Below are 27,839 nucleotides of genomic sequence, written 5' to 3'. Positions count from 1 at the left end.
CCTCCACCCCGAAGGACCGCTCGCACGCACTCCCACCCGCACCCACACCCTGAAGGACCGCTCGCACCCCCCCCCCCCATCATGTAGAAGCTCCTACCGGTGTCCTGCTGCTTCCTCTTGGCGGTCCCAGCCCTTCTGTGAGCCCTGCGCCTGCTGCTTCCTCTTCCGGCGGTTCGCCCTTTCTCTAATAATAATAATAATAATAGTTTATTCTTATATACCGCCATACCCAGCGAGTTCAAGGCGGTTTACATCGAATTAGATTAGGGTCTGCATGGACAGGCAGATTTACAATAATTTGTCAGAATTACAGAATTATAGAATAACAGAATTACAATTATTTATCAGCTTTAATCGAACTAGACAGAGGAAGAGGGAAGTAGGGAGAAAGGGGAAGGCCTCATGAGGGAGGCGGAGTGGGGAGGGGGGGAGTTATTGTGGGGAGGGGGGAGTTATTGTCAGGGGGGGGACAATTTGGGTCTTGTTTGCTGAATAGGTAGGTTTTAAGTAATTTTCTAAAGCCGAGGTAAGTGGGGGCCTCTAGTGTCATTTGTGCTAGCCATGGGTTCAGCTTAGCTGCTTGGAAGGCGAAAGTTTTGTCAAGGAATCTTTTGAAGTGACAAAGTTTGAGCGAGGGGAAGGCGAACAACTGAATACGACGGGATTTCTTGTTGGTGCGATAGAGGTTGAAGTGGGGGTTGATGTAACTTGGTGAGGAACCATTTACAGCCTTGTAGCAGAAGCATGCGAATTTGAAAAGGACTCTAGACTCGAATGGCAGCCAGTGAAGTTGGTGGTAGAATGGGGTGACGTGTTCCCATTTCTTTAGGCCAAAGATGAGGCGCACGGCGGTATTTTGGATTATTTTTAGTCTCCTGGTTGTTTTCTTCGTGGCGTTAAGGTATATGATGTTGCAATAATCTAGAATGCTGAGGATGGAGGATTGTACAAGAAGGCGGAAGGAAGTGTCATTGAAGTATTTTTTTATAGTGCGAAGTTTCCAAAGTTCAGAGAAGCTTTTCCTGACGATGAGGTCGGTGTGATTTTCTAAGGAAAGATTTTTGTCCAGCGTGACTCCCAGGATTTTTAAGGTTGGTTCGAGGGGGAAGGTCATTCCTTTCAGTTGAATTGTAGCTTCTTTGATTTTGTCATTGGGGGTGGCTAGGAAGAATTTAGATTTGTCGGGGTTTAGTTTCAGTCTGAATGATAGCATCCAGAGTTCAATCTGGTTGAGAATGTTTGTAATGTGGTCGAGTATTTCTTGTGAGAAATTGGTTAGTGGGATGGATATTGTGATGTCGTCTGCATAAATGAAGAATTTGAGCTTGAGGTTATGAAGAAGGTTGCCTAGGGAGGCCAGGTAGATATTGAATAGGGTGGGGGATAGGGGGGAGCCCTGCGGGACCCCACAGGTGTTGTCCCAGCTATAAGAGAAAGAGTTGTTCTTGCATATTTTGTAGGATCTATTTCTTAGGAACCCCTGAAACCAGTTAAGGACCTGGTCTGAGATGCCAATGTGAGCCAGGCATTCAAGGAGAATGGTGTGGTCTACCATGTCAAAAGTGCTGCTCAGGTCAAGTTGTATGATTAAGGCACTTGAGCCCTGACTAAAGAGCGTGTGGAGGTGGTCGAGAAGGGAGGCTAAGATGGTTTCCGTGCTGTGGTCCGTGCGAAAGCCTGATTGATAGTCGCTTAGTATGTTAAATTTATCTAGGTATGCAGAGAGTTCCTCCTTTACCAGCCCCTCCGCTATTTTGGTGAATAAGGGGATACTGGCGATCGGTCTATAGTTAGATGGGGAATTGGGTGGTTCTTTCGCTTTTTTTATAATAGGGGTGATCATAATATGGCCTTGCTCAGACGGGAAGTTTCCTGAGGATAATAGGAAATTAACCCATGTCATCATTTTTGCTTTGAAGTGGGGGGGGGGTGCAGTTTTCATGATATTTGGTGGGCATGTGTCCAATTTGCAATGGGAGTGTGTATATTTGTTGTAGTATGAATTGAAGGTTTGCCAGTCGATTACTGTGAATTGTTTCCAACAAAGGTCAACTCTGGCTCCTAGGTCTGGATTTGATAAGTAGATGTCTGGGAAAATGGGGAACAGCTCGAGGGGATTGGGCCTGGAGGGTAGTGTTAATCTTAATTTTTGAATCTTGGTGTTGAAGAAGTCAGCAAGGGAGTCGGCAGTTAAGGTGGATTCTTCGTGTATGTTTGTAAAGGTCTCTAAGTTATATAGGTCATTGACCAGTTTGAAGAGATTACTGCTGTTGGTTTTTATGTTTCCGATTTTGAGGGAGTAGAAGTTTTTTCTTTTTTCATTAGTGAGGGTTTTGTAATTTTTTACTTTTTGTCTCCAGGCCAGTCTGTGTTCTGGGGATCCGGTTTTTTGCCATAATCTTTCAGCTTTTCTGAGGTCTTTCTTGCATAGCAGCAATTCATGGTCGAACCAGCCTTCTTGGTTGGGGGTTCTAATTCTGCGGGTTTTTGGGGGGGGCAATCTCATTTAGTATGTTGGTACTGGTCTGGATCCAGGAGGTCATGAGTTGTTCCGTTTCTTCGGTTGGATTGGTGTTAATTTCGAAGTGGGACCAGAATTCCGTTGGGTCAATCTTTCCTCTGGTAGTGTGGGTTTTGATGGATCTTGTTTTGCCGCTTTTCAGGGGTTTGTGTTGGCATCCGATGGAGAAGGTACATAGGCAGATTGGCCCATCCGTCCCAAAGCTCCGCCTACTGGTGGGGCCTAAGGCGCCTGGGCCAATCAGAATAGGCCCGGGAGCCTTAGGTCCCTCCTGGGGGCGGGGCCTTGGGCACATGGTCGGGTTGGGCCCATGTGCCTCAGGCCCCGCCCCTAGGAGGGACCTAAGGCTCCCGGGCCTATTCTGATTGGCCCAGGCGCCTTAGGCCCCACCAGTAGGCGGAGCTTTGGGACGGATGGGCCAATCCGGCCTCATTCTGTCATTGGCTGCCTGCCGGACAGGCGGGTTTGGCTCCCGTCTGTCCGGCCAACTACACAAAGGTACGGGGAAGGGGGTGGGGGTATCGTGGGGTCGGCCAGGGGGGTCAAGGGTCGGCTGGGGGGGCGGTCGGAGGTTCTTGGGGAGGGCGGTCATTGGGGGGAGGGGGGTTTGCGTCGAGGGCAGGAGGGCCTGGGATCCCTCCTGCCGTAATGTAATGTGGGTTGGGGGTAGGGGGTCGCCGTGGCCAGGAGGGTTTGGGCTCCCTCCTGGCCCGATATTGTCGGGGAGTTGGGGAGTCGGCGGGGCAAGAGGGCTTGGGCTCCCTTTTGCCCCGATCGTGTTGGGGGGGCAAGAGGGCTTGATCTCCCTTTTGCCCCGATCGTGTCGGGGGTGCCGCGGTTGGCTGGGGCAAGAGGGCTTGAGCTCCCTCTTGCCCCGATCGTGTCGGGGAGTCGGGGAGTCGGCGGGGCAAGAGGGATTGATGTTAGAGAAAGGGCGAACCGCTGGAAGAGGAAGCAGCGCAGGCGCAGGGCTCACGGAAGGGCCGGGACCGCCAAGAGAAAGCAGCAGGACACCGGTAGGAGCTTCTACATGATGGGGGGGGGGGTCGGGAGGCTGTGGGGGTGCATGCGGTCCTTCAGGGTGGGGGTGCGGGTGCAGGTGGGAGTGCATGCGAGCGGTCCTTCGGGGTGGGGGTGCGAGCGGTCCTGCGGGGGGGGGGGGTGAATCGGACGTCGGGGGGGCATCAGGCTTTCAGGGTGGGGACAGGACTTCAAGAGGGAGAGGAGAGTCGGGGCGGGCGAAAGGAGAGTCGGGGCGAGCGAAAGGAGACTCGGGCAGCATGCGCGGTATACGGGTGTGCGCGGTATATAAAAATTTCTGTACATAAATTTGTGTTTTCCGTGCGCTTTACCCGTGTGCGCGTTTTACACTGGTGCGCGTTATCTACGTGAAAATACGGTATTAAATTTATATCAGTCTCAACTAACTAAGGGTTGCATTACAGGTACTATGGCAGATTCATTAACTATAGTTTGCCAAAGCCAAATAAAGATCACACTTTGGTTTCAAATTACATGCCTATCTCACTAATCAATGTAGATGGAAAACTTTTAGCTAAGGCATTGGCTTTACTTTTAGCTAAGGCTCTCCCTTTTGTTATTGATATGTACCAAACTGGGTTTGTTGCTAAGAGACATTCATCTAATAACACCAGATTGGCTTTTCACATGTTAAATTTAACAAAAGCCATGAATGATCCGGCTTTTTCTGTGTTTTTCGATCAGGTGGAATGGACCTTCATGTATCAAACATTAGATTGGTTTGGCATAGGTTCAGGATTTATACAAATGATTCAAACATTGTATAGCTCCCCTGCTGCGAGATTGTACATTAATAATAATTTATCAGAGCGTTTTAACTTGCAGGGGGGGGTTAGACAAGGCTGTCCCTTATGTCCTTTGCTTTTTGATATTGTATTAGAACCATTGTTGTTAGTGATTCAGCAAACAAAGGAGATACAGGGTATTCCTTATTCAGATCGGGAATACAAGGTCTCTGCATATGCAGATGATATACTGCTTCTTTTGAGAAATCTAGAAACATCCATTCCATGTTTACTTGATTTGATAGAAAAATTTGGAAAATTTTCAGGATATAAAATAAATTGGAGCATTGTACAAAAGACTTGTTTGATTCATTCTCCATTGTATGGAAGGAAGATGGACTAAAATATTTAGGTATTTGGATAAAAAACACGCTGGAAGACACAATGAAATAGAATGAAAAATTTTTATTATAGAAGGTAACAGAAATGTGCGAGCAATGGAATCCTTTACATCTTTCTTGGTGGGGGAGAGTTCAAACAATCAAAATGATGATATTGCCTGTGGTTTGTTATCAAATGGGTATGATACCAGTTTTTTTTCAGGGGTCCTTTTATAAAAAATTAAATAGTTTTCTTACAAAATTTATTTGGCTGGGTAAAATTCCTAGAATTGCTTTAGTATCTCTACAAAAGCCAATTACAGAGGGAGGGGTAAATTTTCCCAATTTTATAGGTATCATCAAGCCTATATTCTGCGCCAGGGGATGTATTGAGTCCTCCCAGAGCTCATTGATAATACCCCAGATTGGCTGTGGTTGGAATGGCGTCTCATGTTTCCTCTGTTTATGTCATGTTCTCAGCATCAAAATGCCTAGATTGTATAAAGATAACAGAATATTAGTGGAAACATGGAAAACCTTACGATATGTCAGTAATTTAACAGCTATTCCAATCTATAAATCAACGAATCAAACTATATGGCTAAACTCCAAGATTCAAATTGGCGGATTTTAGGTCATCTGGAAGCATTGGATGATAGCAGGTATACGGATTTTAGATGATGTTATTTCAAATGGTAAATTGCTTGATTTTTCACAGTTGCAACATAAATATGGTCTTAATAAATCACAAAGTTTTAGATGGTTGCAATTGAAGCAAGCCAATCAGGTAGGGTTCCCTGAATGGAAAAATCATAATACGCGATATAGCTTGGAATTTTTATGCTTTCAGGCGGACTTTCTGGGACATCAGGCCGCGCAGTGGTATAAATTGATAAACGAATCTGTGAACAAAAAGCCTAAAACTGGTCTTAGGGATATTTGGAGCATTGAGATTAAGCATCAAATTTCCACATCTCAATGGCCACAAATTTGGTCTTGGAGAATGAGATGTACAGTGTCCGCATCTATGAGACAAACTTGTTTTTTTCTTTTGCTTAGAGCATTATCCCAGGACAAGCAGGCAGCATATTCTTAACGCATGGGTGACGTCACCGACGGAGCCCCGGTACGGACCTTTTTAACTAGAAAGTTCTAGTTGGCCGCACCGCGCATGCGCGAGTGCCTTCCCGCCCGACGGAGGAGAGCGTGGTCCCCAGTTTCTTCGTTTCCGCGGAGCGAAAAAGACGCATGTGTTTTCAACGGCCGTTGAAAAACTAATTTTTGCCTTCCCGCTCGCGTATTTCTTCACTTTTTTTCCTTTTTTCTTATTGGATTCCCTTTATTTTTGTTTAAAAAAAAAAAAAAAAAAACTTGTCGAGTTTTCTTTATTTTTTCAGGCCGGCCCCGGCGGGGCCTGCTGCCACCATACAGGCCTCCGGGTTCGATTTTGCGGAGGCCGTGTTTCCATTCATGCCCCCTCAACCGGGTTTTAAGAAGTGCCAGCGGTGTGCACGCCCGATCTCCCCGACCCACACAATTGGTGCCTCCAGTGCTTGGGTCCAGAGCATCGGGCTGACACCTGCACCCGCTGTGCTACACTTAAAAAGCGTACTTTGAAAAATCGGCAGATCCAACAAAATATTTTGTTTGGTACCGGATCTGCCATGGAACCGGCTGCGACGTCGACAGCACCACAAAAGTCGGCACCGACGACATCGACACCACCGGACCCTTCCTCGGGGTCGTTGGGCCCAGGTAAGCCGGCTAAGAAGCCTCCCACTTCCCTTGAGCGCCCTCCTGCCACGGTTGCGACACCGGCCCTGCAAACGCTCCGCTCCGATCTCGGTGAGTGCCTCATCATCGACCTCCTCATCGCCGGAGCGTAGAGCGGCACCTATGGTACCGAAGAAGAAAAAAGCGGTACCGGTGCCTCCCCTGGACGACCGCATCGCGGCCATACTCCAAACACAGTTACAGGAGCAGCTGCAACAACAGCTCCAACAACTGTTGCCAGCATTGCTGGCACCGCACCTTCCGGTACGGGACCGGTCCGAGCCTCACACTGTCCCATCAGTGTCGACCCCCTCGGTACCGATTAATACTTCCATGCCGGTGCTCTTGGCAGAAACACCTGCAGTACATACCCGTGATGCTGCCGACCCTGTCCGGTCCCAGGAACGACATCGGTCTTCCTCACCCAGTACAGCCTCGGTGCGCTCAGGCAAATCTCTTTCAAAGACCCGCCATGCCGAGCCCTCCACACCGATGTCCAAACGTACGCACCCCGACAGGGACCCAGATTTGTGGGAAGACTCCCCTCACGGTACCGAGGAGGACGCATCATCAACCGACGAAGAACCCTCCATGACCGACACCGTCTCCAAACCAGAGCAATCCTCTTTCTCCAAATTCCTTAGGGAGATGTCAGCAGCTCTTTCCATTCTCTTAGAGTCCGACTCTAAAAAGTCTGAGGCTTTCCTCGATGCCCGCCTAGACTTTGAGCAACCTCTCAAAGAATTTCTGAAGTTGCCCGTCCACGACATCTTACGGGAAACTTTCTATAAAAACTGGGAAGCTCCCCTCACGGTTCCTGGAGCCCCTTGTAAATTGGATAGCTTGTACCGGGTTATTCCAATCCCAGGATTTGATAAGCCTCAATTGCCCCACGAGTCCCTCCTGGTGGAATCTACTTTGAAAAAATCTCAGGGTTCCAGTGTATATGCCTCCACCCCTCCTGGCAGAGAGGGAAAAACCATGGATAAATTTGGTAAGCGCCTTTTCCAAAATGCCATGTTAGCCAATAGAGCCAACAACTACACCTTCCACTTCTCCTTCTACATGAAGCATCTGGTGCAACAGCTCTCCTCCTTACAGAAATACCTTCCTGAACGTAAGGTCCCTCTTTTCCACATTTGAGCTGACCTCTCGTGCATCTGCCATGGCGGTGGCCATGCGACGTTTGGCATGACTGAGAGTCTCTGACCTGGACATTAACCACCAGGACCGCCTGGCTAACGCACCTTGTCTGGGTGATGAACTCTTCGGAGAGTCCCTGGACTCAACAACCCAGAAACTCTCAGCACATGAGACCAGGTGGGACACTCTGATTAAACCTAAAAAGAAGACTCCACCTGCTCGCACCTACAGACAGCAGTCTTCCTACCAGCGCAGGTTCTCGGCCAGACCTTTCAACCCGCCTCAACAGCAGCCTCGCAGACCTCGTCAACAGCATCAATCTCAGGCTCGCTCACAGTCTCACCAACCTGCCAAGCCTCTCCCTCCATCAAAACCATCTCAGCCCTTTTGACTTTTTCCTCCAGGGCATAGCCAGTCTCCCATCATCATTGCCTCTTCCTCAGCCTATCGGAGGTCGCCTCCAAATCTTCCTCAGCCGTTGGGAGGTCATCACATCAGACCAATGGGTCCTCAACATCATTCGCCATGGCTACTCTCTCAACTTCCAGACTCTTCCACCAGACAATCCTCCCGTAGAGTCTGCTTCTCACTCCTCCCAAACCCCCCTCCTCCTGAGGGAGGTCCAATCCCTCCTTCTTCTCAATGCCATCGAAGAGGTGCCTCCGGCCCAAAGGGGTCAGGGATTCTACTCCCGCTACTTCCTGGTTCCCAAGAAGACAGGAGACCTTCGTCCCATCCTCGATCTCAGGGACCTCAACAAGTGTCTGGTCAAGGAGAAGTTCAGAATGCTCTCCCTTGCCACGCTTTACCCTCTTCTCTCTCAACACGACTGGCTGGCTATGTTCCCTGGACCTCAAAGAGGCCTACACTCACATCCCAATCAATCCGACTTCACGTCGCTACCTACGGTTTCAGATACAGCACCGTCACTATCAGTACAAAGTGCTACCTTTTGGCCTCGCTTCATCGCCCAGGGTGTTCACCAAGTGCCTTATTGTGGTGGCGGCCTTCCTCAGGTCTCACAACCTCTAGGTGTTCCCCTACTTGGATGATTGGTTGGTGAAAGCACCTACGTCTCCACTTGTGCTACAAGCCACTCATCACACCACCTCTCTCCTCCATCTCCTGGGGTTCGAGATCAACTACCCCAAGTCGCATCTACTTTCCACACAGCGACTTCAGTTCATTGGAGCAGTTCTCGACATCACACTAATGAGGGCGTTTCTCCCCTCCGACCGTCAACGGACCCTGCTCCACCTCTGTCGTCAGGTGCTCCTTCATCACTCCATTCCTGCCCGACAGATGATGGTCCTCCTGGGCCACATGGCCTCGACGGTCCATGTGCTTCCTCTGGCGCGACTCCACCTCAGGACACCTCAATGGACTCTTGCCAACCAATGGTCACAGACCACGGATCTTCTTTCTCATCCCATCTCTGTGACATCGTTTCTTCAGCAATCTCTTCAATGGTGGTTGAACTCCTCAAATCTTTCCAGGGGTCTACTCTTTCATCTACCCCCTCACTCCATGATCGTAACCACGGATGCCTCCCCCTATGCGTGGGGAGCTCACCTGGGAGATCTACGCACCCAGGGACTCTGGACCCCTCAGGAGCGTCAACATCACATCAATTTCCTGGAACTCAGAGCCATGTTCTATGCTCTCACGGCCTTCCAGCACCTTCTCTGCCCTCAGGTTCTCCGCCTGTGCACAGACAATCAAGTCGCCATGTACTACATAAACAAGCAAGGCGGCACCGGATCTCGCCTCCTTTGTCAGGAGGCTCTCCGCATCTGGACCTGGGCCACGGCCCGCAATCTCTTCCTCAAGGCTGTCTATATCCAGGGCGAACAGAACTCCCTGGCCGACAATCTCAGCCGCATCCTTCAACCTCACGAGTGGACTCTGGACCCTTCAACACTCCACTCCATCTTTGCTCGCTGGGGCACTCCGCAGGTGGATCTCTTTGCAGCACCTCACAACCATCAGATGCCCCAGTTCTGTTCCAGACTCTTCTCTCCTCATCGTCTGACCCCAGATGCATTCCTGCTCGACTGGACGGATCGGTTCCTCTATGCCTTTCCTCCACTACCTCTGATGTTGCGGACGTTATCCAAACTCCGCAGGGACAGGGCCACCATGATTCTCATCGCTCCTCGGTGGCTTCGCCAACACTGGTTCTCCCTCCTGCTTCAGCTCAGCTCCAGGGAGCCCATTCCTCTTACTGTGTTTCCTACTCTACTTACGCAGCAACGTCAGTCTCTACTGCATCCCAATCTGTCTTCGCTCCACCTGACAGCTTGGTTTCTCTCGGGCTGACCTCTTCAGAGAATCTGTCTCAGCCTGTCCGTCGCATTTTGGATGCCTCCAGGAAACCGGCCACCCTCCAATTTTACCATCAGAAGTGGACCAGGTTCTCCTCTTGGTGTCTACTGCATCATCACGATCCCACCTCATTAGCGGTGGAAACTGTACTGGACTATTTGCTCTCTCTGTCCGATGCTGGCCTCAAGTCTACCTCAATCAGAGTCCACCTCAGTGCCATCACTGCGTTTCATGAGCCTATCCTCGGAAAACCTCTCACGGCTCATCCACTGGTTTCCTGGTTCATGAGAGGCCTCTTCAATGTCAAACCGCCTCTGAAGTCTCCTCCTGTCGTCTGGGACCTGAATGTGGTTTTATCAGCCCTCATGAAACCCCCTTTTGAGCCTCTTGCCACAACTTCGCTCAAACTTCTAACCTGGAAGGTGCTTTTCCTCATTGCCATCACCTCTGCCAGGAGGATTAGTGAGATGCATGCACTGGTCGCCGATCCACCGTTCACTGTTTTTCACCATAACAAGGTGGTTCTGCGTACCCATCCTAAATTCCTTCCCAAGGTGGTCTCGGCTTTTCACCTCAACCAGTCCATTGTGTTGCCTATCTTTTTCCCTAAACCCCATTCTCATCCTGGGGAACAGGCGTTGCACACGCTGGATTGTAAGCGTGCCCTTGCATACTACCTTGACCGTACCAGGGCTCACCGCTCGTCCCCTCAGCTCTTTCTGACCTTCGATCCTAACCGTCTAGGTCGTCCTGTCTCTAAACGGACGCTTTCCAACTGGCTTGCTGCCTGTATCGTGTTCTGTTATGCTCGGGCCGGTCTCTCACTGGAAGGTGCTGTCACGGCCCACAGGGTCAGAGCTATGGCTGCTTCTGTGGCTTTCCTCCGTTCCACGCCCATCGAGGAAATCTGCAAGGCTGCCACTTGGTCCTCAGTTCACACGTTCACTACTCACTACTGTCTGGATGCCTTCTCCAGACGGGATGGACACTTCGGTCAATCTGTGTTACAAAATTTATTTTCCTAATGGCCAACCATTCCTCCTCCCTCTCTGTTAGCTTGGAGGTCACCCATGCGTTAAGAATATGCTGCCTGCTTGTCCTGGGATAAAGCACAGTTACTTACCGTAACAGGTGTTATCCAGGGACAGCAGGAAGATATTCTTACGTCCCACCCTCCTCCCCGGGTTGGCTTCTTAGCTGGCTTATCTTAACTGGGGACCACGCTCTCCTCCGTCGGGCGGGAAGGCACTCGCGCATGTGCGGTGCGGCCAACTAGAACTTTCTAGTTAAAAAGGTCCGTACCGGGGCTCCGTCGGTGATGTCACCCATGCGTTAAGAATATCTGCCTGCTGTCCCTGGATAACACCTGTTACGGTAAGTAACTGTGCTTTTTGGACCCCAGTTAGATTGCAAAAGTTAAATAGCTCTAAGTCTAATAGATGTTGGCATTGTAATCTTGAAGCAGGGACTCTAGATCATTTGTTATTCTATTGTCCCTTTATCATGGCCTTTTGGAAATCAATTTGGGACCAAATAAATTGTTTATTGGAGAATCATGTGGCATTATCATATGATACAATTCTATTTGGTATGTCAATGAGAACAAAGAGCCAAATTTCATCAAACAATAATAAACTTGGATCAATAATAAACAGGAGTCGCCATACAACATATCACAAGTAATTGGAAGAATTGCAGTAGACTCAATTATAATTTCTGGTGGAATTTGATGTCACATTTATAAAATGGAAAGAACAATTGCTATACAAAAAGGGATTTATTGATAAATTATTGCAATGAATAGATACCATTTTTCCATTATAAGTACAATTGCAAATGTAGGGAAGGGGGGTGGTTATATATTTTATTAAATGTCTAGATCAATAGAAAAGAATATTTATATTTATATGATATTTTTGATTGAGATAGTTAAGGGATGGGTGGGAGGGAAGGGAGTAAACTTTATGTATTGAATGTTATAATAGAAAGAAATTCAAGTGATGTATTCAATTTCAAATGTTTTATTATTTATACACTTGATGTAAGATGAAAAAATGAATAAAGAATTTTAAAAAAAAAATAATATTTCTTGGGTAGCCCAGAGGGATGGCTATATTTTCATTTATTGTTCAGGGCCTTGTTGCCTAGATAAATTGGAGGGCTGGGGACAGATACAAAAGGTGTTAAGTGGTGACTCTCAACAGCCGGATCTACCGGTATCTAGGACTCATGATTAGAATTCCAGAAGAGAGATCTCAACTGTAGGCCATGGATCACCTACAGTAGACTAAAGTAATTTGTGAGAGTGAAAACAAACAAACACAGGAGTTGGAAACAAAGTTTTATGGCACTGGTTCCAGTTAAGCTGGAAGTCTAAATGAGCAAAAGAAAATTGCTGGATTTAAAAAAAAAAATCCTCACTCACCCTTTTTTTTTTTTCTTACTCTCCTGCTGCTCCTTTGCTCTGTAAATAGTAAATAGCAGTGGCAGCCATTTTTTTCCAGTAGTACTTCTGCTGACCTTAATCCAGCAGGAGGGGGCATTGTGAAGAGAGCATGCATGGGAAGAAAGAAGTAGAGGTCTACACAGGAACAGGGATCATAGAAATCCTGTGGGTCCCATGGGGATCCCCCCGGGTCAACAGGACTCCCATTGGGATGGATGCTGGTTCTCCGGGGTTCCTGCAGAAATCCCGGCCTACCTTTGTTCCCAATAAGCTTCTTCGATCCCTCAGCACACCAGTTGCAGATTGCCACTCACATAGGAGAGCTCTGTATATCCACCAATTAGGGAGACAGAGCTGGAGCTTGATGGCCAATCATGAGCACTTCCTTGTAGATGTGCTCCTGATTGGACATCAAGCTCCAGCTCCGTCTCCCAGATTGGTGGATCTGCAGAGCTATCCCAGTTGTGAGCCTTGGCGTGAGACCTCTCCTTAAGAATCTCATTGGATCAAGCCTGCCACCACTCACTGTGCTGTGCAGAGGAGCACAGGAGAGAATGAGCAGCATAACTATGCAGCTTTGGAGCCAGACTACCCTGTATTAAACTGCTTCAGCCTAGCAGGTACCAACATTAAATATGTAACTTAAAAAAAAAAAGAGCGGAAGGGGAGAGATTGGTGCACTTGGCATCTTCTTTCTGTTCATCAAATTCTGCCTTAAATCTAATTCTTTAGGATACCATTTTGTTGATGTGCCAACCCCACCTGACTGGGGAGATGGAGGGAGAATGGGTATTTGTTTTATGCCTGTTCTGGCAGATGTCTGACTTTGTTTTGAATTTTCTGTAAAACTCAATTAAAACTATCAAGTAATTGCTGCTTTTTATGGGGACAGGTAATTTTTAGGGGGGGACGGAGGGGATTCCTTGTGGGGATGGGTGGGGACGGAGGAGATTCTGGCGGGGACATAAGAATAGCCTTACTGGGTCATCAAGCACAGTAGCCCATTCTCACTGTGGCTAATCCAGGTCCCTAGTACCTGGCCAAACCCAAGGAGTAGCAACATTCCATGCTACCAATCCAGGGCAAGAAGTGGGTGGGGATGGGTGGAATTCAGGCAGGGATGGATGGGTATGGGTAGGATTCTGGCAGGGATTGGTGGGATTTCTGTCCCCGCACAACTCTCTAGAAAGAAGTACTGTAGAATCACTTTTTGTGGATCTACTTCTCTTATGATAATGCCCCTCCTCCTGGCCATTCTGCATGAGATAGCTCTTCCTTTTGATGGTCACAAAAGAATCCAGCAATGGACATGTTTTAGAAATGTCAGTAGCTGAGGTGAAATTAGTATTTTCCTTTACAAAATGGATTCTTCTTTATGAGCAAAAGCATAACTCATCAGGCATTAGAACCTATCCAGGACAGCTGCTATTTACCTTCATACAGGTTCAGTAGAAGTTCCACAGGATGAGAATTCCTCTCTTATGCAGAAGAGGAGACTTTCTGTCCTAGTGGCTTGTTAAATTGGACACAAAACACTGAATACTTCAATAAAGCAAAATATTTGAGTTTATTTAAGAGATGTAAAGTAATAATAACAGCAGTCTTTTGTATCCAAGGAAAGAAAAAGAAGACCTGTTAAAATCCTCCTGATAACTTTTTCCTTCAAAAGCATAAGGTCTGAAATGCTACACATTTATCCTCTTCCCTGACATCACTCTACAGCATTAACATACAATGGCCTGATGTACAGGCTTTCCAAACACGTACATCCTGTGGAGCCTAGTACATTTACAAAAACATATATTTTCAATGTAATTATTCAGTTAACTCTCTATGTCCTGGAACAAAAGTAAAATACGATGTACTGTAAAGACAGACAATTCACTTGCGCTTCAAGTCCAGTAGATGTCAGTGTTTCACTTTTTCTCCATATGACTGCTAAATAACTTCTGGCCTATTTGACCTTTTCAGAAATCAATCATGTCTATACCAGCCTACATCCTGATCTATAGAAATGCAGACATCCTTTTTGGTTCCCAGTACAAGAATAGATTTCCTGTTCTTCTCTGGGAAACTTATTTTCTCTGATTCCATATGTCCTCTTGTATACGCACAAAGGTTTCTCATGAACTCACCGTTTCCTTAAAAGTCACAAATATAGGTGTTCAACTGATCACACGTAATTGGAAGAACCATGGCAGGATTAATTATACTTTTTGGTGGGTAAATGTGTGAAGGAAGAGCCAGTCCTTCACCTAAAAGCTGGATTCTATAACCGGTGTCTGTCAAAAACAACACCGGTTACAGAATCCCCCCCTACAATGGCGACACCCTCTAACCCCCCCACACACACACACTAAAATACGGGCAGGAGGGATCCCAGGCCCTCGATGCAACCCTCCCATGACCGCCCCCCCGATCGGCCGACCCGCAACCCCCTGCTGACCCCACGACCCCCCCCAATCCCATCCCCATACCTTGAAATCGTTGGCCGGATGGACGGGTGCCAAGCCCGCCCGTCCAGCAGGCCAGCCATCCCAGGAATGGGGCCGGATTTGCCCAGGCGGCTTAAACCCTGCCCACAGGTGGGGCCTGAGGCGCCTGGGCCAACCAGAATAGGCCCAGGAGCCTTAGGACCCTCCTGTGGGTGGGGCCTTAGGCACATGGACCCAACCCGGCCCATGTGCCTAAGGCCCCACCCACAGGAGGAGCCTAAGGCTCCTGGGCCTATTCTGGTTGGCCCAGGTGCCTCAGGCCCCACCTGTGGGCGGGGTTTGAGCGCCTTCTAGCAGGCTTAGATAAGGGTTTGGTGGTGGCTTCCCTTAAAGTTTAGGTATCAGGCCTTTCATGCTTCCAGACACGTAGGGGTTCTATTTCGCTTATTGCTTGCTAATCCAGATGTTACCCGGTTTCTGAGGAGAACACTTCATTTGCGACCTCCCTTGCATCATCCTTTCCCTTTGTGGAATCTTAACATCGTTTTTCAGGGCCTTGCAGAAGCCCCATTCGAGCCACTAAAGGATGCTACTCTTCTGGATCTGACGATCATGACTGTCTTCCTGGTCACTACTGTCTCGGCACGGCATATTTTGGAGCTTCAGGCTTTTTTGTGCAGGGAACCCTTTCTCTGACTTATGGACACAGGAGTAGTACTACTGTAACTTCCTTTCTACCAAAGGTGGTTTCCGCTTTCCATGTCAATCAGGAAGTTCATTTGCCTGCATTTCATTCCACAGGCTCGGAGAGAAAGGATCAGATTTTACGCAAATTGGATGTTGAGAGAGTCTTGTTTTGACTGCCCTGCCTCGGCATATGAGGTTGACTTTAAGGCCTTGATCGCCCATTGGATTAGTATGGCCATTTTCGTGACTTATATCGCCTGTGGCAAACAGCCACTTGTTTCACTTAAGGCCCACTCGACTAGAAGTGTTGCTGCTTCGTGGACGGAGTCTCATGTGTCTATGTTTTAATAATACTTTACAACTATATTTTAGTGTGTAGTACTTCCAGAAACCACAAGATGATGCAGTAGATCTGCTCAGCTAGAAAAAAAACAAACCAAAAAATATCCAAACCAGATGCAAGAAGTACTAAAAGCTTTGTATAGAAGCATATCATAGAAAAGAAAGGAAGATGTTATCAAAACTGGAGTTTTTTTCTGCTTTGCATAATGGGAGTAATTTTTGTGTAGAATTTTTCACAAAGCCTGTTTTACATGATAGGCTCAGTGGACCCTATATAATAATTCCACAAGGCACCAACACAGCACATTTTTCTACATCAGTTTTTCACCCTGATTTCAGGTCTGTTATTAGTTTTGTTCAGTCACGTAAACTTTAAAGTTATGACTAATGTTAAAGTTATGACTAATGTTAGTTTATAGTGTTTTAGCAAATAGGGTTTTAAGAATTGCAGCATCAACTTAAAGAAATGTTGCAGTATCTTTGGTCCAAAGTCAAATAAGCACACAGCATAATTACACTGGACTGGGTCATTTAGCAACCAATATTTCTTCAAAATTTCTTAAGAGTATGATTTCTTTTTGTGAGTTGTGTCTGGATTGTCACAGCACAACATCCAGTAGTAGTCGGCCATCATTCTCTCATTCCAGAAATCTTGGTAGCGATGCTCCATTGTGACAGGGAAGCTCCTGTCACGTTGAAAACTACTACTAGAACTCCCCAGAATGCAGCACAAGGCTGGATAAAACCAGGCATGGAGTCAGGACAGCTGGCTCAGGCAAAAGAAAGCAAGCCCAGGCAGGTTCCAGCACAGCTGAAGAGCCAATTAAGAAAGGCTCTGCAGACCACTGATTGCCCCTATCACTCCTTTCCTGAAGTCAGGGAGAAACCTGAGGCTAATTTAGAAGGGGGTGGAGTCAGACCCCGGGGTTGGCCTTATAGGAAAGATCAAGTTACTACAGAAGGAAGAAGGGAGGAAACTAGAGAAGGAACGAGAGTGAAGAGAGAGGAGAACCAGAAGGAGTGGTTGAGAAGCCAAACTACTCACGTGGGTTCCAGGTCACAGAGGGTGCCTCAAGCCCAGCAGGAACGGAGGGCAAGAAGCCCACACCTGGGGAAGGGTGTTACTGCCCTGGAGAGGTATTGTGACTGGCAACTCAAGCCCCAAAGAGCAGGGCTGGGAAAGTCTCCCCAGAGAAAAGCTGCAGATAGTTTTGCAGACGTACAGAGAGGGGGAGGGGAAGCACAAACAGAAAGAAGTGAAGAAACTTCAAGCCAGAGTTCCCGGGAGTGTGAATGGGAAATGGACAGCGTGCTAAGTAATGAGATAAGTGAAGAGGGCATGGACCTGGGAGAATATGATGTTTGCATGTCCTAAGTTAAACTCCTGAAGAACGGTCTCCTATTGTTTGTATACCCGACAGCACGAGCAGTGCGGGCAGAGTTAACAAGGTGCTAATAATGTGTTAAACAAATGCAGAGAGCTAAGAAGGAGAAGGCTGGACGCAAGCCGTGCTCAGCTAGCTAGGCTCGTAAAAGGTGAAGTCCAGAGGGAGAGCAATCAAGCCCGGCTGGGGCTACGAGCCAAGGAAAGCATTAACTGACTTATTTTGCTGGGATTTTACTGGTGATAAGGAAGTACCATCTTGCTCCTTAATAGAACCTGGACTGTAAGAGTATAATGGGGGAGAGGCCCTCTAAGCACTGTAACCAACTGAGGTGAATGTTTTATGTTTTTTTCTTCTGCTGTTTATTTTCTTTGAACTTTGGGTTAGTAATAAACCTGATACTATATTCCAAAGAATCCGGTATCCGGGTCTTCCTTCCACTGCCCTATAAAAGGCGTATTAAAAATCTTACTTGTGGTCCGGGCCGCAGTTTCCCACTTACTCAGGGACGTGCCCGGCCACACCATTAACTGAATGTCCTGGTGAAAATGTTCTCCTTGCTCGTCACTCACCATACCAAGATTTTCTGTCAAAAAGTCAAGATGTGAGTGCAAAAAGTGTTTTTTTAATGACATGTGATGGCCAAGTTTCTGATATGAGTCAAGGAGATTCTGAACTCCTTCCTTGTATGAAGGAGATTTATGGTTGGCCAAAATGTTGTCCACTAACCACTTGAATGCTTCCCAAGCTTCAAGCTCAGCTGCTGAGAGTGATTGCTTAAAATCTTCATCCTGCATAACGGACTTGATCTCTGGGCCTATAAATATCCCTTCCTTCAGTTTTGCAGTGCTGATTTTTGGAAATTTCTTAACAAGATATTGAAAACCTGGCGAATTTGCTTTACCCATGGCCTTTACCAGGTTCTTCATCAACCCCAGCTTGATATGAAGAGGTGGAAGAAATATTTTATGAGGATCCATCAATGGCATAAATTTCATACTGCTTGTCCCTGGGTTATAGGTATCCCTCAGCTTCCAGACACGCTTGACATAATGTTCAGCTATAGATCTACTATCCCACAAGCACAGGCAATAGCAGTATTTAGTAAATCCTCCTTGCATTCCTATTAGCATGCCCATGACCTTCAGATCACCACAGATGTTCCACTGGTGTGTTTGATAATTGATTGCTTCTAGTAAATTCTTCATATTCTTATAAGACTCCTTTAGATGAGCAGAATGGGCAATTGGTATATTTGGTTTGGAATTTCCGTTGTGCAGTAACACTGCCTTCAAGCTTCTCTGAGAAGAATCAATGAAGAGACGCCATTTCATCTGGACAATACACTTGTGACAAACTGCTGAAGAGCTCGTTGATGTCATGACAAAAGCACAATGAGCCATTTACAGTGAAGAATGTTGTTAAGTTATGATTCCTTTTTCTGTAATGAGTTATATTAACATCTTTTGTAAGCAAGTGCTTTTGCTTAAGCCAGGGATGAACACACTTTTTTGGCTTGCGAGCTACTTTTAAAATGATCAAGTCAAAATGATCTACCAACAATAAAAAAAAAAAAAACAAGCCACAAAGCACACTGCCCAGAGAAAATGTTCATTATCATTTATATTTGTGGGGGTTTCAAAGAGGTCAAGGCGGATGACTTTAAAATATGAATGTCACCTCAGTAACAACTATACAAAAATAGACAAATATACCCCCCCCCCCCCTCCTTTTACTAAACCGCAATAGTGGTTTTTAGTGCAGGGAGCTGCTCTGAATGCCCTGTGCTGCTCCTGATGCTCATAGGAACTCTATGAGCGTCGGGAGCTACATGGGGCATTCAGCCCGGCTCCCTAAGCTAAAAAACGCTATTGTGGTTTAGTAAAAGGGGGCCATAGCGCAAAATATAGACAGCATATATAAATTCTCAAAACGTACACATTTTGATCATTAAATTGAAAATAAAATCATTTTTCCTACTTTTGCTGTTTGGTGATTTCATGAGTCTCTGGTTGCACTTCTTTCTTTCTGCCTTCTGTATGCTTCATCTCCTCCAGACCTCATTCCATTCCCTAACCAACATCTCTCTCTGTCCCTCCATGAGTCCAACTTTTTCTTCCTCTCTCCCTGCTTGCCCCCTGTCACCCGACACACTTCATTCCCTCTCCCAACTTTTTCTTTCTTCCTTCCTTCCTCCCTCCCTCCCTTTCTCCCTGCTTCCCCGCCGCAGCAGCAGCAACAACAGGGACAGGCCAGGTGCGTACAGTGACTGCACAATGGCCAGCCCACAAGCATTCCCCCAATGTGAATTCTGACGTCTGAGAGGAAGTTTCGGGCCAACCAATCGCTGCCAGGCAGGCTCGGAACTTCCTCTCTGATGTCAGAATTGACATGGGAGAGGAGGGGGGAAGGCTTGTGGGCCGGCAGCTCAAGTAAGGGAAAGAGGGTTGAAAGACCAGCATTGGTGGAGAGCTCCGAGTCAAATGTCTGACCTTGACACCATCTTGGATCAGTCTCCTTCCCAAATTCTATCAACCCAAACTGTCCTGACCATGAATATGTCCAACCTGGGTCAGGGGGCCCTTGTAGAGTGGTGTCATGTGTGGAACTCGTGGTTTGCTCAGAAAATAACTGTCAAAAATAACTTGCCCTCTAAAGGCACTCCAAAGGTTTTCAGACATCAGTTCTCCAACAAAATTATCCCAGTGAATGAGCAAGAAGATTGTGATTCCTTTAAGGACAGGGAAAGTACCTGCACATAATGTGTACAGCGTTGCATAAATTTAGTAGCGCTATAGAAATAATAAGTAGTAGTTGTAAGAAGGAAAAGAGTCATGACATCGTCAAAATGTGGAAGTAAGCAATCCAACTGGTAGAAAAGGGTAACTACCTAGTGGACTGTTTAAATTAAAACTTTTCATCTGCTTAGATGGTGCTCAGATAAAGCAAATCATAAGATAGTCTAGGAGTAAGACACTGTCAGTAGAGCTGTTTGCATCTCTTTGCAAATGATTACCACCATAATGATGATGCTGAGATGTCATGAATTATTTGATAACAGTGGATTGTCCAATATTGGTTGATTTGTCTCTGAGCAGTGGTTTCATTTGTCTCTTTTGCACGGGAGACAAAAAAATCATTTTTTAATATTGAGGAATCTGGCAGGTCTGCTTTCAGTTTCCCGCGCTTAGGAAGTGTGGCCAAGTTCTCCAATGAATATGGTGGCCATTTTATTTCCAGTCACAATTCCTCCTCCATGGTGTTGGTGATGCTGGGAAAGAGGTTCTTTAAGTCTAGACTTCAGCTTCTAGACATGTCTTCTTAGGGGAGCAAGTGTGCATTTTCTCCTTTGATTTTTTTAAGAGCTGTCTTTATTCTAGGGCAGGGGTAGGCAATTCCGATCCTCGAGAGCCAGAGCCACGTCAGGTTTTCAGGATATCCACAATCAATATGTATGAGATGGATTTGCATGCACTGCCTCATTGAGATGCAAATCTATCTCATGCATATTTATTGTGGATATCCTGAAAACCTGACCTGGCTCCGGCTCTCGAGGACTGGAATTGCCTACCCCTGTTCTAGGGCACTCTTTGTCAGAACACATTTATTTTGCTGCTTTTCTCCTGTTAATTAAAAATAAGAGTTTTCATGCTAGTTCACTCCAAAGGTCCTTCAAGTCCAGTATTCTGTTTTCAACAGTGGACAACCCAGGTCACAAGTACTTGGCAAAATACCGAGGAATAAAACAGATTTTACACAGCTTATTTTTCTGTAGGAATAAACAGTTCATGTCCCCAAGCCCATCTTAATACCTGATTATAGCTGAGTGTTGAGGTCCTCAGGGAGTGTTTCGCTCTCTCTCTTAGAGAACATTTGGCCTGCTATTCCCAGGTACTTGACTCTTCTGTTGTAGCCCTGTTTAGGTTTTCTTTTGGGGATTTTTAGGGAGATTGAGTTCTCAAGGAGGGAATTAGCTAGATTAGAACTTTCTGATGTATGTCTTTAGCTTTCATTTTCTCTGAGTTTTGCTTCCTGCAATGCAAATTCAAGCAGTGGTCTGTATTTCTGAGGTACCTTGTCTTCTCCTGTCAATGCCAGTTTGTTTGCATCATCCAATGGGGTTACTAACTGGCAAGGCATTTCAGCATTTTTTGTGCAGCATGGTGGCCCGTGTTCTGTAGGATAGGGACCAGCATTCTTTGTGCAGCATGATGCCCAGTATTTGGTAGTATGCGGTCCTGCATTCTTTGCAACTGGCAATGTTTGGGCAGCACAGTCTCCTACATTGTGTAGTGTGGTGCTATCTCTCTCCTGCACTATGCATTGCCAATGCACTGTCTATTCTCAGTGACCTCTTAGACTCTACAGTGGCGGCAGTCTTCTCTATCATGTTATACTATGCCAGTTCCAACTTCTTCTGCTCTATAACAGTAGGCATTATAGGGGTCTGTCGGTCTTCTCTTTTCCTGCGCCATATTAGATTCCTCATGAACTATATGGTTTCCAATCTCAGGCTTGATGTGATGCTACTTCTGCAGGGGCGGCACACTAGTAGTTTAGGAAGAGAAACAGTGGTCTCCCAAGGGAGGCAAACTAAGGACACTTTGTTCCCTCAATTCAGCTACCATTGGTCTGTGCAGGACCATTTCTCCTTTTACATGCAGTTTCCTCTGCTTTTCTCTTGTATGGAGCCAGAGTCGCCTTCGGCTTCTTCCTAACGGCATCTCCTTTAGCTAAGATAAGACAGTGTCTGCCTCTGCAGTAACATTCACACTTTCTCCTATTATGGGTATTTGCCAAGACTGCAGTCTTGCTCAGCAGTTTTGCCATTTTCTCAGCAGAATCTGTCTCTTTCCCAAGGGTTTATCGGGACTTTCCCTTCTGTTCTGCTCGCAGTGTTTTTATGGCCTGTGACATGTTCCAGCATGACTATATAGAAGAGCTTCCTGTGTCCTTTTGGGATGGACCCCAAAATGACAGGCTGGGTCAAGAACTGGTTAAGTGGAAGATGACAGAGGGTAGTGGTTAATGGAGAGTGCTCTGAGGAAAGGGCTGTTATAGGGGAACGTACGCAGTTAAGACTAGAGTCAATTAGGACACTGGTCTTTGACCTAAGGGCCACCGTGTGAGCAGACTGCTGGGCATGATGGACCACTGGTTTGACCCAGCAGCAGCAATTCTTATGTTCTTGGGTATGTTTTTTTAACATTTTTATAAGAAATATTGCTGAAGACCTGTCAGGTAAGATTTGTCTCTTTGCAATAGAGAAGACACACAGGATGGTGTAAATCAGTGTTCTTCAACCTTTTTACACCTATGGACCGGCGGAAATAAAATAATTATTTCGTGGACCGGCAAACTAATAAGACTGAAATTTTTAAAAACCCCATTGCCGCCCTGTCCCTGCGAGCTCGGTCCCATTAACTATCTGATCCCATCCACATAAACCTCAAATAGTTAGGATTTTATATTGAACATATTTTATTAAAGTATAAAGAGAAACAATATTCTGTACAATTGTCATTTTATAAATATAAATAATACAGGGCAAAAATCAACAAAAACCCCGTCTCCCCTCCCCTTCACATATATCCCCTCTACTATCAAGAAAACTGAATAAGCCAAATTATTACAGAATGCTACACAAATATCATGCTAACAGAATACCGTAGTCACACATGGCAGGAATGGTGTTAGGGGGAGTGCATCTAGGGCAACTGCCTCCTGGTCAGAGAGAGCCCTAAGCCAGCTGGAAGCTAAAGACGCACTGCCTGGGCTTTGCACTCCCCAGTTATGTCTAACATCAGCTCTAGCAGGATACATATTTTAAATCTGATATATTCTAATCACAAGATAGAAATAAAATTATTTTTTTCTACCTTTTGTTGTCTCTGGTTTCTGCTTTCATCGTCTTTTCACTCTCTTCCATTCAGCGTCTGCCCTCTGTCTCTTCAATCCAGCATCTGCCTCTTCCATCCACTGTCTGCCCTCACCCCTCCCCCTCCCATATGGTATCTGCGTTCTTTCTATGCCCCTCTCTCCTACACCAGATCTAGCATCTTTGTCCCTCTTTCCTTATTTTTCATCTGACCCCCCTTCCCAGCATCAATCTCTCTCTACCTTGTCATTCCTCTGTCTCTCCCCTTTCCCTCATCTGATCTCTCCATTACATCCTGACTCATTCCCCTCCTCTAATCTCCCTGCCAGCTGTTTCCTTCCAATGTTCCTCCTCCCCTGTCCAGCAGTACCTTCTCCCTTTCTTCCTCCCCTTATCCAACAGTAATTCTTGTCCCTTCCCTTTTCCTTCTCCCCTGTCAGAAGTAGCCCCTTCCCCTCCCTTGTCCAGGAGTACCCCTTCTCCCTTTCCTCCTCCTATTATCCAACAGTAGCTCTCATCCCTTCCCTTTCTCCCCTGTCAGCAGTAGCCCCTTCTCCTCCCTTGTCCAGGAGTACCCCTTCTCCTTTCCTCCTCCCCTTATCCAACAGTAATTCTCATCCCTTCCCTTTCCCTTCTCCCCTGTCAGAAGTAGCCCCTTCCCTTCCCTTGTCCTGGAGTACCCCTTCTCCCTTTCCTCCTCCCCTTATCCAACAGTAATTCTCATCCCTTCCCTTCCCCTTCTCCCCTGTCAGCAGTAGCCCCTTCCCCTCCCTTGTCCAGGAGTACCCCTTCTCCCTTCCCTCCTTCCCTTTCCAGTAAATGTTTCCTGTATGTAGGCTAGCGGCAGCTCTGTGTGCTTTTAACTTCAGCACACAGCTGCCCCTAAGCAGTATTTTAGCGCGGTTTCATGAGGCAGCCTCGGGGCCTTTGGTAGGTCGGCCCACTTTGATGATGCGATGTGGGCCGGCCTACCAAAGGCCCCGAGGTTGCCTCATGAAACCGCGCTAAAATACTGCCTAGGGGCAGCTGTGTGCGAAGTTAAAAGCACACAGACCTGCCACTGCTTTTCTGGGGGTGCGGAGACAAACGCGGCAGGAGTCCGTGGTGACAGGCAGGAGTGCCGGCATAGCGACAGCAACAGGAAGTTGCACGTCAGCTGACGCCGGCACCTTTTGCTGCGGCGGGGTCCTGAATCCTTTGCGGACCGGTAAGATTTTTTTGCGGACCGGCGGTTGAAGAACTGTGGTGTAAATAACATGAAGAAAGACCTAATGAAGCTTGAAGAATGGTCTGAAATGTGGCAGCTAAAATTTAATGTTAAGAAATGCAAGGTCATGCATTTGGGCTGCAAAAACCCAAAGAAACGGTACAGTTTAGGGTGAAGAATTTATGTGCATGACGGAAGAGCAGGACTTGGGTGTTATTGTATGTGATGATCTTAAGGTGGCTAAACAGGTTGAAAAGGTGACGGCGAAAGCTAGAAGGATGGTAGGTTGCATAGGGATAGGTATGGCCAGTAGGAAAAAGGAGGTATTGATGCCTCTGTATAAGACTCTGGTAAGACCTCATTTAGAATATTGTGTACAATTCTGAAGGCTGCACCTTCAAAAATATATAAAAAGGATGGAGTCGGTCCAGAGGAAGGCTACTAAAATGATGTGTGGTCTTCGTGATAAGGAATATGGGGACAGACTTAAAGATCTCAAGGCGGGAGAGGAGAGATGTGAGAAAGACGTTTAAATACCTACGTAATATAAATGTGCATGAGTCAAGTCTCTTTCATTTGAAAGGAAACTGCAATGAGAGGGCATAGGATGAAATTAAGAGGTGATAGGCTCCGGAGTAATTGAGGAAATACTTTTTTACAGAAAGGGAGGTAGATTACATGGAACAGTCTCCCGGAAGAGGTGGTGGAAACAGAGACTGTGTCTGAATTCAAGCGGGCCTGGGATAGGCACGTGGGATCTCTCAGAGAGAGAAAGAGAAAATGGTTACTGCGGATGAGCAGACTAGATGGGCCATTTGGCCTTTCGCTGCCGTCATGTTTCTATGAGAATATAGACAATTTAAATTTACTCTTTGTTTTCAATCAGATCTGAATCCATAAAAGGACATTACCTCCTATCCCATAACTTACTAATTTCTTCAGAAGTCTTTCATGAGGAGCATTGTGTCAAATGCCTTTTGAAAATCCAAATACATGATTTCAGCTGGCTCACTTTTATCCACGGGTTCATTCACCCCTTCAAAGAAATGCAGTAGATTGGTGAGGCAAGATTTCCCATGACTAAATCTTTGTTGGCTTTGTTTCGTTAATCCATGCTCATGTACTATATGTTCTGTCATTTTGTTCTTTATAATAGTATCTACCATTTTGCTTTTGAACATTATTTTCTTTTTTTTCACCTCCAGGTTTAAATCCTGTTAGTAGTATGTTTAATAATTTTTTTTATATTCACACAGAATACATGTTGTAGCTGGTAAGATGTGCCTAGTTTGTTACTCAAGCAATTGAATTGCTTGGGGCAAACTGAAACACAATGCAGTAATGATGTTTTTTTCTAGTTGCATCCACATTGTAAATAAGTGCATTTTAATGTTGCCTGTTTTTTAACCAGCATTTTTATTTTTCCAGATGACGACGCAGTTGTTTGAAGGGAAAGAGCATGCATCCTTGTATCAGAAATACAGACTCCCTCCACCTGATGAGGTCCAAAAACTTATCTTATCTTACCTGGAAGCAAAGGTAAGGAAGAGGCACTGTAAATCCGGAGGGGACAACCAGAGTTACACCTGGATCAACTGTGCTTTTACTAAGGAATTCATAATTTATTCATTTATTTGCATCAGCTTGATATACTGCCAGTCGCATTGGTGAATGCAGCAAGGCCGTTTGCAATATAATTGCAGTCATCTGAGGTTAAGAAGCTATTCTAATGGGTTAGAAATCTAGAGAATGACATGGTGACAGAATTTGTTACTGTCCTCATGGATAACCACGAGAAACCATCCTGTGTCATTCTGTGGTAAGCAAATTAATGGAAACGCTTTTAAAACAAAGATTGGTCAAGTTTCTGGAATCTTGTGGATTATGGGACCGGAGGCAACATGAATTCACTAGAGGTAGGTCTTGTCAGACAAATCTGATCAATTTCTTTGACTAGGTGATCAGAGAATTGGACAGAGGGCGTGCGATAGATATGGTATATTTAGATTTTAGCAAAGCCTTTGACAGTGTTCCACACAGATGTCTAATAAATAAACTAAGTGCTCTCGGGATGGGTCCCAAAGTGAAGGGCTGGGTCAAGAACTGGTTGAGTGGAAGGCGACAGGGTAGTGATCAATGGAGATCACTCTGAGGAAAGGGATGTTACCAGTGGTGTGCCTCAAGGTTCTGTTCTTGGGCCTGTTCTTTTTAACATTTTTATAAACGATATTGCTTAAGGACTGTCGGTTAAGATTTGCCTCTTTGCGGATGATACCAAAATCTGCAATAGAATAGACACCCAGAATGGTGTGAATAACATGAAGAAAGACCTGGCGAAGCTTGAAAAATGCTAAAAAATGCATGGCCAGTAGGAAAAAGGAGGTATTGTTGCCCCTGTATAATACTTTAGTGAGACCTCATTTAGAATATTGTGTACAATTCTGGAGGCCGTACCTTCTAAAAGATATAAAAAGGATGGAGTCTTTCCAGAGGAAGGCTACTAAAATGTTGCGTGGTCTTTGTCATAAGACGTATGGGTACAGACTTAAAGATCTCAATCTGTATACTTTGGAGGAAAGACGGGAGAAAGGAGATATGATAGAGAGATGGATAAATACCGTTGAGTCTCATTTGAAAGGAAGCTATGGAATGAGAGGGCATAGGATAAGTTAAGAAGTGATGGATTCAGGAGTAATCTAAGGAAATACTTTTTTACAGAAAGGGTGGTAGATGCATGGAACAGTTTCCCGGAAGAGGTGGTGCAGACAGAGACTGTGTCTGAATTCAAGAAAGCGTGGAATAGGCATGTGGAAGCTCTTAGAGAGAGGAAGAGAGAATGGTTATTGTGGATGGGCAGACTGGATGGGCCATTTGGCCTTTATCTGCCATCAAGTTTCTATTCTATAGTGTCTATCTCAACCTCACTCCTTCTATACTAGCATTCTTAATGCAAGGTTTGAGGGTCAGAGGTTGTATCCATTCATACTTTTATTCTTCCTTCTCTCCTTAAAGAATGACATGGGGATTGTTTCCCACTCTTAACCATGAGGATGGTGACAAATTCTGTCACCGTGTCATTTTCTAGCCTTAGGGACTGTAAAAGGGGGAAAGAGGAAGTCATGCTGTCAAGAAAGTATATGGGTCAAGAAAATCTGGTAAGAAAGCTATCTTTTAACCTGTTTCTTGAATACTTGATAAGAAGGTTCCAATTCCATTGGCAGTTGTAGGGAATTCCAAAATTTGGGGCCGATGTACCTGAAAGCAGCTTCTTGTGTGATGTCTAGACCTAGATGAGAAGGTGGAGAAGGGCATTTTGTGACAGAGTCTATGCCATTGTATGTGGGATCATTAGGTTTGCAATGTAGTCTGGGGCAAATGGAGAACCCCCCTTGTGAATTATGGTGAGAAGTTTGCATGCAGGTGGAGATAAGGAGCCAGTGTTCAGTAACTAGTAGCAGTGATACGTGGTCAAAACAATGAATACTGAGAAGCAATTAAGCTGCAGTAGATAGTTCTAACTGTAAGTGCTTTAGGGAAGATAATGGTAATCC

General features: G+C 46.0%; 1 protein-coding gene across 6 annotated transcripts in view; it reads left to right on the top strand.

The window, feature by feature from the left end:
* LOC117360451 (putative methyltransferase DDB_G0268948) overlaps positions 1-27,839 on the top strand; it is a 63,843-nt gene that overhangs the window by 12,480 nt on the left and 23,524 nt on the right. For 5 of the 6 annotated variants that reach the window (XM_033944208.1, XM_033944207.1, XM_033944209.1 and 2 more), the window contains exon 2: positions 25,717-25,827. In XM_033944208.1, the coding sequence (XP_033800099.1) occupies positions 25,717-25,827 (111 nt within the window). Of the gene's footprint in view, positions 1-16,840; positions 16,956-25,716; positions 25,828-27,839 lie in introns of those variants that run through there. The other variant, XM_033944211.1, reaches the window with a different exon arrangement.

Source organism: Geotrypetes seraphini, chromosome 5 (genome assembly GCF_902459505.1).
Source record: "Geotrypetes seraphini chromosome 5, aGeoSer1.1, whole genome shotgun sequence".
Taxonomy (NCBI): Eukaryota; Metazoa; Chordata; class Amphibia; order Gymnophiona; family Dermophiidae; genus Geotrypetes; species Geotrypetes seraphini.
The sequence above is the reverse complement of the archived record's forward strand: the minus strand, read 5'-3'. Positions and strand labels throughout refer to the sequence as shown.